Source organism: Chiloscyllium plagiosum, chromosome 32 (genome assembly GCF_004010195.1).
Source record: "Chiloscyllium plagiosum isolate BGI_BamShark_2017 chromosome 32, ASM401019v2, whole genome shotgun sequence".
Taxonomy (NCBI): Eukaryota; Metazoa; Chordata; class Chondrichthyes; order Orectolobiformes; family Hemiscylliidae; genus Chiloscyllium; species Chiloscyllium plagiosum.
In genome coordinates, this window is record NC_057741.1 from 3155158 (window position 1) to 3166673 (window position 11516).

Genomic DNA, 11516 nt, shown 5'->3' on the forward strand with positions numbered 1-11516 from the left:
AGCATGAGCAAAACTAATGTAGTTTACAAAATCCCATGCAAGGACTGCACAAAACACTATATAGGACAAACAGGAAGACAGCTAACGATCCGCATCTATGAATATTAACTAGCCACGAAACGACACGACCAGCTATCCTTAGTAGCCACACACGTAGACGACAAGCAACATGAATTCGACTGGGACAACGTTACCATTATAGGGCAAGCCAAACAAAGAACAGCCAGGGAATTCCTAGAAGCATGGCACTCATCCACAAACTCCATCAACAAACACATCGACCTGGACCCAATATACCGGCCACTACAGCGGACAGCTGAAACTGACAACCGGAAGCGGCAGGGACAGGCCACTATAAATGCCGGAGGAAACACCACTGAAGCGCTTCACAGGAGGCTCCCAAGCACTGAGGATGTCACCTAGACAGGGGACGAAACGTTTGCAACAAAAATTTCCAGCTTGGCGAACAGAACCACAGCAGCTTCTTTGTTATTTCTTCAAAAAACTCAGTCAAGTTTGTGAGACATGATTTCCCACGCACAAAGCCATGTTGACTATCCCGAATCAGTCCTTGCCTTTCCAAATACATGTACATCCCGTCCCTTACGATTCCCTTCAACAATTTGCCCACCACTGAGGTCAGGCTCACTGGTCTATAGCTCCTTGGCTTGTCTTTACCGCTCTTCTTAAACAGTGGCACCAGGTTTGCCAACCTCCAGTCTTCCGGCACCTCACCTGTGACTATCGATAATACAAATATCTCAGCAAGAGGCCCAGCAATCACTTCTCTAGTTTCCCACAGAGGTCTCGGGTACACCTGATCAGGTCTTGTGGATTCATCCACTTTAACCGTTTCAAGACATCTAGCTCTTCCTCCTCTGTAATTCCTGAGTGATTTGGGAATTCAAGGACCCTCTGATGTCACTTGCAGGAAGTTTGTCTAGCTGCAGTTCCTGTCTGATCACTTGATGGCTCTGAGTTGTGGCTTAATTTACTTTGGAATGTCTGCAAGGCTGAGGAATCATGGATAGCAGGCTCTGTAAGTTGGTCACTCTGCAGATAAAAATTACTGGAGAAAGTGAGGGCTGTAGATGCTGGAGATCAGAAGATCTCCTGAAGAAGGGCTTATGCCCGAAACGTCGATTCTCCTGTTCCTTGGATGCTGCCTGACCTGCTGCGCTTTTCCAGCAACACATTTTCAGATAAAAATTACTGAGCAAGATAAGGAATGGGTGACTGTCAGAAAAACGAACAGTGGGAAGGCAGTGTCGGGGTCCCCTGTGGTCATCTCCCTCCAAAGCAGATGCACCATTTTGGATACTGCTGGGGGAAATGGCTCACCAGGGAAAGATGGCAGCAGGTTCATGGCACCATGGCTGGCTCTGTTGCACAGGAGCATAGGAAAAAGAGTGGCAGAACTATAGTGATAGGGCATTCACTTGTAAGGGGAATAGCAAGGCATTTTCGCGTTGTAAACGAGTGTCCAGGATGGTATGTTGCCTCCCTGATGCAAGGGTCAAGAATATCTTGGAATGGCTGCAGGACATTCTGGAGGGGGGAGGTGAACAGCCAGCTGTCACGGTCCATAAAGATACCAATAAGACAGGTTAAGAAAAAAGGATAAGGTCCTACATGCTGAATTTAGGGAGCTAGGAGTTAAACTCAAAAGTAGGACCTCAAAGGTAGTAATCCCTGGATTGTTACCAGTGCCACGTGCCAGCCAGAGTAGAAATGGCAAGATAGATAAGATGAAAATGTGGCTTGAAGGATAGTGCAAGAGGGGAATTCCTGGGACAGTGGAACCAGGTCTGGGGGAGGTGGGACCAGTACAAACCGGATCCTGGGAGGAATGTTTGCAGGTGCTGTTTGGGAAGGATTTAAACTAATATGGCAAGGAGATGGGAACTGATGCAGGAAGTTGGGGGATGTAAAGTGGAGACAGAAACAAAAGGCAATCAGGGAAAAAGTGAACGGTGAAGGCAGAGAAACCAAAAACAAAAATCAAAAAGGGCCACATTACATCATAATTCAAAAAGGGCAAAAAATCTCAAAACAAGCCTGAAGGCTCTGTGTCTCAATGTGAGGAATATTCTTTAATAAGGTGGATGAATTAACTGCACAGACAGTTATTAGTGGATATGATGTAATTGAGATCACGGAGACCTGACTCCAGGGTGACCAAGGATGAGAACTCAACATCCAGGGGTATTCAATTTTCAGGAAAAATAGATGGAAAGGTAAAGGACTTGTTGGTTAAGGTGAAATTAGCACAACGGTAAGGGACAACATTAGCCTGGATGCTGTGGAATCTGTATGGGTGGAGCTGCAGAACACCAAAGGGAAAAAAAATGTCAGTGGGAGTTATGTACAGATCATCAAACAGTAGTTGTGAGATTGGGGATTGCATCAAACTGGAAATTAGAGATGCATGCAGTAAGGATCTGGCAGTTGTCATGGGTGACTTCATTCTGTACAATGATTGGGCCAACCACACTTGTAGCAATATAATGGAGGAGGGTTTCCTGGAAAGCATGAGGGAAGTATTGGTTTCCTTGACCAATAACATCGAACAGCCAACTAGAGAGCAGACCATCCTAGACTGAATAATGTGCACAGAGTAAAACATTATCCATTGACAACAAGGGAAAACAAATTTTGATGGTGCAAGGCATGCATTGGCTAAGATAAACTGGCCAAGGATGCTTAAAGGTTTCACAGTGGATAGGTAATGACAGATATTTAAAGAACATATGGATGAACTTCAACAATTGTACATCCCTCTCTGGTGTAACAGTAAAACAGGGAAGGGTGCTTATCCAAGGATAACAAGGAAAATCAGGGATAGAGTTAAAGCCAAAGAGGAAGCATATGATTGGGCCAGAAAAAGCAAACCTGAAGAGAGGGAGAAATTTAAAATCCAGCAGAGGACGAAAAAGGGCTGAATTTGGAAGAGGAAAATAGAATATGAAATGGAATAAGCTTGCGGAAAACATAAAAACTGACTGCAAAACGTTCTATTGGTATGTGAAGAGAAAAAGACTAGTGAAGACAAATGTACGTCCCTTATAGTTAGAATCAGGTGAATTCAGAATGGCCAACAAAGAGATGGCAGACCCGCTGAACAATTACTTTGGATGTGTCTTCGTTAAGGAGGACCTAAATAACCTTCCGGAAATGCTAGGGGTTAAGAGGGTCAAGAAAGTGGCCATAAAAATAGTGAATGCATAGGGGATCATTTTCCAAAATTCTATAGACTCTGGATGAGGGTAGCTAAGGTAACCCCATTTTTTAAGGGCAGGAGATGAAAATGGGAATTCAAGGTCAGTTAGCCTGAAACTGGATGTGGGGAAAATGCTGGACTCAATTATTAAGGATATAATAACTCAGCATTTGGAAAGCAGCGGCAGAATCGGTCCAAGTCGACATCAATTGACTAAAGGGAAATCATGCCTGACAAATCTTATGGAATTTTTTGAGGGTGTGACCAGTAGAATGGACAAGGGTGAATCAATAGATGTTATGCATCTGGACTTTCAAAAGGTTTTTGACATGTTTCCATAAGAGATTGGTAAGCAAACTTAAAGCTCATGGTATCGGAGCTAATGTATTAACATGAATAGAGAACAGGTTGGCATACAGGAAACAAAAAGTTGGAATAAATGTGTCCTTTTCAGAGCGGCAGGCAGTGACAAGGGGGATGCCACAGGGTTTAGTGCTGAGACCCCAGCTGTACACAATGTGCATTAACAGTTTGGACAAGAAATTGAATGCAACATCTCCAAATCTGCAGACATCACTAAGCTGTGTGGCAGTATGTGCTGTGAGGAGGATGCTAACAGGCTGCAGGATGACTTGGACAGGCTGGCTGATTGGGCAAATACTTGGCAATATGTGGCACTGGGACAAACACAGGTCAGGCAGCATTTGAGGAGCAAAAGAGTCAATGTTCTGATGAATGGTCCTGCCTGAAATATCAACTCTCCTGCTTCTCAGATGCTGTCTGATCTGCTGTGCTTTTCCTAGCACCAAACTTAATCGACTCTGACTCTCCAGTATCTACAGTCCTCACTATCCCCTAAATACTTGGCAAATGCAATATAACGAGGATAAATGTGAGGTTATCTACTTTGGTCACAAAAACAGGAAGGCAGATTATTATGTGATTGGTGGCAGTTTAGCAAAAGGTGAGGTGCAACGAGACCTGAGTGTCATGGTGGAACAACCACTGAAGGTTGACATGCAGGTGCAGCAGGCAGTGGGGAGAGCCAATGATATGCTGGCCTTCAAAGCGAGAGAATTTGAATATAGGAGTAGGGATGTCTTGCTGCAGTCAAACAGGGCCTTGGTGAGGCCACGCCTTGAGTTTTGATCCAGCGAAGGTTCACCAGACCAGACCAGCCCAGACCAACAGGACTGATATATGAAGAAAGACTGGATCGACTGTGCTTGTACTCACTGGAATTTAGAAGAATGAGGGGTGACCTCATAGAACCATTTAAAATCCTGATGGGCTGGACAAGCTAGAAGTGGGGAGAATCTATCAATGTTGGGAAAGTCCGGAACTAGAGGTCACAGTTTAAGAATAAAAGGATTGAGATGAGGAAGAATTCCTTCACTCAGGGAGTAGTGGACCTGTGGAATTCTCTCCCACAGGAAGCTGTTGGGGCCAGTTTGTTAAATATATTCAAGAGGGAGCTGGACATGGCCCTTGTGGTTAAAAGGATCAAGTGGTACAGGGATTGGTATAGTGAATTGCATTATCAGCCATGATCAGTTTGTATGGTAATACTGGCTTGAAGGGCCGGAAGGCCTACACCTACACCTATTTTTTCTGATTTGGAGATGCCGGTGTTGGACTGGAGTGTACAAAGTTAAAAATCTCACAATATCTCACAAATGCCAGGTTGTAGTCCAACAGGTTTAATTGGAAGCACACTAGCTTCTGGAGCGACGCTCCTTCATCAGGTGATTGTGGAGGACTCCACAATCACCTGACGAAGGAGCGTCGCTCCGAAAGCTAGTGTGCTTCCAATTAAACCTGTTGGACTACAACCTGGTGTTGTGTGATTTTTAACTTTTTTTTCTATGTTTCTCCTTCAAACATTGAAATAACTGACATTTCTTTCATCCTTTGAGCAAAATGCAGTTGCAATCACTTGTTCGACACTGCGAAGAATATTATACCTAATTCTGACCATCGCATTTGTGAGATATTGTACTTTAGGTCCCTTCACTAACCCACTTACAAGTGTTTTATATTTCCCACTCACAAGCGTTTTATGTCTATTTATTCATAACTCCTGTACTAACCCACTCACAAACAAACACCACATTCCTGTTTCATTCATTCATAACTCCCTACTATTCATGCATTCATTCATAAAACCGTGGTTCTGTAGTATATTTTACTATCATGAGACAGACCAAATTTAAAACAACCTCTGCTAATAAAAAACAACCCTTTCAAACTCATTACTGCATTTTCACACCTTATTAGCTACCTCTGAATAAGCATAGCGTACAGAACAATACCATCCCTGCCATCATGTCTCCATGAAACATTATGATATTAATGAGCCCTTACCAACTGTCTCCCAGACCGGAATAGTTACAGAACATCAAACAGTTTCCCCAATTACTATGTACTTGTTAAATACTTTTTAACTGGGCCATTATCCCCTTAAGAAACTAGCTGTCAAAACAATGCTTAAGTGAAATTGCATGAATGAATGAAAACAGAAAATAGTAAAAAAAGTCACAACCCAATTCCAATAATCAGTTTAATAGTCTTCATTCTTTTATTAAATACAGATATAATTTCTAACTTCTTTAGAGCATATAGGCCTAGTATTTTTTGCTAACATTTACTAACTTAAAAGACAAAAGGACTAGCGCCTCTTAATTATCTGGAACCAGTGTTCTGGTGAAAAGGATAAATAGAGTGGTCACCAGAACTTTAAACTTGTGAGTCAGGGGGAGGGAAAGGGAAAGCGACAGGAAGTATGGAGTCAAGTAGAAAGATAAGCAGCAGGTTAGCATGTGTGCAGGTTTAAGTTCAAGACAGGCTAGGAATGAAGCAAAAAGGAAGGAGAACTGAGGCCATATTACTCGAGATGTTGGAAATCATGAGGATAAGAAAATTAGCATTAAGGCGCTTTACCTGAATGCCCGTGGTATTCGTAACAAAGTAGATGAATTAACAGCACAAATCATCGTAAATGATTATGATGTGGAATGCATCACAGAGATGTGGTTGCAGTGGATTCAGGACTGGCAGTTAAACATCCATGGACTTATAACTTATCGAAAAGACAGGGAGGTTGGCAGAGGGGGTGGGGTTGCCTTGTTAGTTAAGAACAAAATTAAATCTATAGCACTGAATGACATAGGGTCAGATGATTTGGAGTCTATGTGGGTGGCGTTGAGGAAACACAAAGGCAAAAAAACCGTAATGGGAGTTATGTACACACCTCCTAGTAGTGGCCAGGATCAGGGGTGCAAGATGTATCAGGAAATAGATGGGGCATGTCAGAAAGGGAAGGTCACAGTGATCATGGGGGACTTCAATATGCAAATGGACTGGGCGAATAATGTTGCCAGTAGATCCAAAGAAAGGGAATTAATGGAATGTTTACAGGATGGCTTTTTGGAACAGCTTATGATGGAGCCCACAAGGGAGCAGGTTATTCTGGACATAGTGCTATGTAATGAACCAGACTTTATAAAAGATCTTAAAGTAAGGGAACACTTAGGAAGCAGCGATCATAATATGGTAGAGTTCAGTCTGCAATTTGAAAGAGAGAAGGCAAAATTGGATGTAATGGTTTTACAGTTAAACAAAGGTAATTACAGGGGCATGAGAGAGGAACTGACGAACATTGACTGGAAGCACAGCCTAGTGAGGAAGACAGTAGAGCAACAATGGTCGGAGTTTCTGGGTGTAATTGAGGACACAGTACAGAGGTTTAATGCAAAGAAAAGAAAGATTCTCGCCAGGGGAGGGGCGGTGGTGGGAATAGACAGCCATGGCTGACAAAAGAAGTCAGGAAATGTATCAAAGAAAAAGAGAGAGCCTATAAAGTGGCCAACAGCACGGGAAATCAGAAGATTGGGAAGACTACATAAACAGAGGATAACAAAGAAAGAAATAAGGAAGGAGAGGATCAAATATGAAGGTAAGCTAGCCAGTAATATTAGAAATGATAGTAAAAGTTTCTTTCAATATATAAGAAACAAACGAGAGGCAAAAATAGAAATTGGGCCGCTCCAAATTGATGCAGGAAGGCTTGTGCTGGGAGATAAGGAAATAGCTAAAGAACTTATTAAGTACTTTGCATCAGTCTTCACAGTGGAAAACATGAGTAATATCCAAACAATTAAGAACAGTCAGCAGGCAGAATTGAGTATGGTAGCCATTACAAAAGAGAAAGTGCGAGAAAAGCTAAACAGTCTAAATATTGATAAATTTCCTGGCTCCAAAATTTCTAAATTCTTGGAAGTGCAGGGTGGATTAGAACAAGTCAGCATGGATTTAGTAAGGGGAGGTCATACTTGACAAAATAATTAGAATTCTTTGAAGAGGTAACAAGTAGGTTAGACCAGGGAAACCCAGTGGATGTTATCTATCTAGATTTTCAAAAGGCCTTTGATAAGGTGCCTCATGGGAGGCTGCTGTGTAAGGTGTGGGCCATGGTGGTTGATGTGAGCTACTGGCATGGATTGAAGATTGGCTGTTTGACAGAAGGCAGAGAGTTAATATAAAAGGTTCTTTTTCGGAATGTCAGCCAGTGACAAGCGGTGTCCCACAGGGTTCAGTGTTGGGGCTGCAGCTGTTCACTTTATATATTAATGATCTGGATGAAGGGACTGGGGGCATTCCCGTGAAGTTCGCTAATGATACGAAGTTAGGCAGGCAGGCAGGTAGTACTGAAGAGGTGGAGAGGCTGCAGAAGGATTTAGACAGTTTAGGAGAGTGGTCCAGGAAATGGCTGATGAAATTCAACATGAGCAAATGCGAGGTCTTGTACTTCAGAAAGAAGAATACATGATGGTGATCAGATGGGCCAATGGGCTAAGAAGTGGCAGATAGAGTTTAATTCAGATAAATGCGAGGTGCTGCATTTTGGGAAAGCAAATCTTAGCAGGACTTTTACACTTAATGGTAAGGTCCTAGGGAGTGTTGCTGGACAAAAAGACCTTGGAGTGCAGGTTCATAGCTCCTCGAAAGTGAAGTCGCAGCTAGATAGGATAGTGAAGAAGGCGTTTAGTATGCTTTCCTTTATTGGTAGGAGTATTGAATACAGGGGTTGTGAGGTCATGGTGCAGCTATACAGGACATTGGTTAAGCCACTGTTGGAATATTGCGTGCAGTTCTGGTCTCCTTCCTATCGGAAAGATGTTGTGGAACTTGAAAGGGATCAAAAACATTTACAAGGATGTTGCCAGGGTAGGTGGATTTGAGCTATAGGATGACCTTATAGAAATTTATAAAATCATGAGGGGCATAGATAGGATAAATAGACAAACTATTTTCCCTGGAGTCGGGGAATCCAAAACTAGAGGGCATAGGTTTCGGGTGAGAAGGGAAAGATATAAAAGACACCTAAGGGGCAACTTTTTCACGCAGAGGTTGGTATGTGTATGGAATGAGCTGCCAGAGGAAATGGTGGAGGCTGGTACAATTTCAACATTTAAAAGGTATCTGGATGGGGACATGAATAGGAAGGGTTTAGAGGGATATGGGCAAGTGCTGGCAAAGTGGGACTAAATTGGGTTGGGATATCTGGTCGGCATGGACAAGTTGGACTGAAGGGTCTGTTTCTGCGCTGTACATCTCTATAACTCTATGAATATTTCTAAATGGTGAGAAAATTCATAAAGCCAAGTACAAAGGGATCTGGGATTGCTAGTCCAGGATTCACTAAAGGTTTATTTGCAGATTGAGGCCGTGATTAAGAAAACAAATGCAATGTTGTCATTTATCTCAAGAGGGTTGGAATATAAAAGCAGCGATGTGCTTCTGAGACTTTCTAAAGCTTTAGTTAGGCCTCATTTAGAATACTGTGTCCAATTTTGGGCCCCTATACCTCAGGAAGGACATACTGGCACTGGAGCGTATCCAGCAGAGATTCACATAGATGATCCGTGGAATGATAGGCCTAACATATGATGAACAGCTGAGAATCCTGGGATTGTATTCATTGGAGTTTAGAAGATTTCTAATAGAAACTTTCAAGATAATGCATGGCTTAGAAAGGGTGGACGCTGGGAATTTGTTTCCGTTAGGTGGGTAGACTAGGACCCGTGGGCACAGCCTTAGAATTAGAGGGTGTCAATTTAGAACGGAAATGAGGAGACATTTCTTCAGCCAGAGACTGGTGGGCCTGTGGAATTCATTGCCACGGAGCGCAGTGGAGGCCAGGACATTAAATGTCTTCAAGGCAGAGATAGATAAATTCTTGATCTCGCAGGGATATAAGGGCTGTGGGGAGAGAGCAGGTCAGTGGCGTTGAAATGTCTATCAGCCACGATTTAATGGCGGAGTGGACTCAATGGGCCAAATGGCCTTACTTCCTCTCTGTTGTCTTATGGTCTTAATTATGCAAGCAGATGGGAAAGGCACTCTTTATCCCATCAGAGTAACAGCCAGCACTTAGCACATGTTTTAACGCATCTCCTGTCTCCCTGGACAGAAGCCCCTCAAACCTTTGTGGTGTAGATAAAAAAAATGTAATACCATAGTAATGGAAATTTAATCTATGTAAGAACTGTGTTCAAAGGGGCTCTTGTATGATCTATATATTGGGATTCTACTGCCACCTTGAACTTGTGCTACTTGTTGCTGAATAAAGGAGGCTATTTTCACTACTCACAGACTTCAGTCATTATTTGAACATGATCCCACACACTTTAACATTTGCAGAGTGGAAAGGAAATTTCAGTAGATGAAGTAGGCTTTGACAGAGTAAATAAGGAAAACATCTTCCAGTGGTTGCAGGTTCAATAAGAAGAGTTCACAGATTTAAAATTATTGGCAAAAGTATCAGAGGGGCAAATAAGGAAATGTGTCTTTTCGTAATGATTAGTTGGGATTTTGAACATGTTGCCTTAAAATGCAAAGATAGCATATTCAACAGTAATATTCAAAAGGGGATTTTGATAAATTCTTGGAAATTATTTTAAAAAGTCGCACTGGAAGTGAGATTGACTGAACAGCCCTTTCACAGGTATGATGGGCAGACTCACCATCGCGGCAAAAGTGAGGACTGCAGATGCTGGAAATCAGAGTCTAGATTAGAGTGGTGCTGGAAAAGCACAGCCAGTCAGGCAGCATCCAAGGAGCAGGAAAATCGACGTTTCGGGCAAAAGCCCTTCATCAGAACCACTCCTTGTACTATATCCAAGCAACTAAACAAGAGTGTGCAAGTTGACGGACCCTGGTGGGCAGACTCTTCCTTGGGCAGATAACAAAACATGAGGCATTTGCCAAAGAGATCAGTCTTACCTGAGCAGCTGACAGCAGCTTCCTGGGTGTGCGAACAGTTACTGCTCCTGAAGGGGTTTGCGAGGCACCGATCGAGAGCAGATTCTGTCCCACTGCATTGCACGCCACTCAACAACATCTCACCAGCCCCCTGTCCATGATAAACCCCAGTTACTGACTCGGCCTTCCCACAGTCCAGCTGTCTGCAGACGATGTCTCCATTGATGAGATTCCAGCCATCATTACAGATCGTCCCCCAGGTGGACTCATGAAGGACCTCCACTCTCCCTGAGCACATGTTTCCACCAATCAGTCTGACCGGGAAAGGCCCTGTGAACAAGGAAATTCTATTTGAGTATTATACACAAGAACAATTAACACTGAGGATGTTGTGTAGGACCACATTAATATCAAGAAATCATATCGCAGTCTGTCCCTGTACAATCTGGCACCTACTTCTCTTTATTTCATCTAACTTTGCTATACCTTCCTATCCTTCATTTAAATCTGTGTTGTCTATCACACATTTATGTATATAACCATGTAAAATTTCTCATTAAGATAACCTCATTGTGCCACACTGAGCAATTTTTCGTGCCCACGTAATTTCAACTTAATCTCAAATCATTACGATCTAGGGTGTAGGTTTGCTCGCTGAGCTTAGGTTTGATATCCAGTAGTTTCATTACCTGGCTAGGTAACATCATCAGTGGTGACCTCCAAGTGAAGCGAAGCTGTTGTCTCCTGCTTTCTATTTATATCTTTCTCCTGGATAGGGTTCCTGGGGTTTGTGGTGATGTCATTTCCTGTTCGTTTTCTGAGGGGTTGATAGATGGCACCTAGATCTATGTGTTTGTTTATGGCGTTGTGGTTGGAGTGCCAGGCCTCTAGGAATTCTCTGGCATGTCTTTGCTAAGCCTGTCCCAGGATAGATGTGTTGTCCCAGTCGGAATGGTGGTTTTTTTCATCCGTGTGTAGGGCTACGAAGGAGAGAGGGTTGTGTCTTTTTGTGGCTAGCTGGTGTTCGTGTATC

The 11516-nt window shown here is 42.9% G+C and overlaps 1 protein-coding gene across 1 annotated transcript in view; it reads right to left on the reverse strand.

Moving 5' to 3' along the window:
* The window catches only part of LOC122539245 (deleted in malignant brain tumors 1 protein-like), a 52063-nt gene that overhangs the window by 32419 nt on the left and 8128 nt on the right, over nt 1-11516 (reverse strand). The window contains exon 3 of the mRNA XM_043673946.1: nt 10505-10813. Within this exon, the coding sequence (XP_043529881.1) occupies nt 10505-10813 (309 nt within the window). The remainder of the gene's footprint in view (nt 1-10504; nt 10814-11516) is intronic.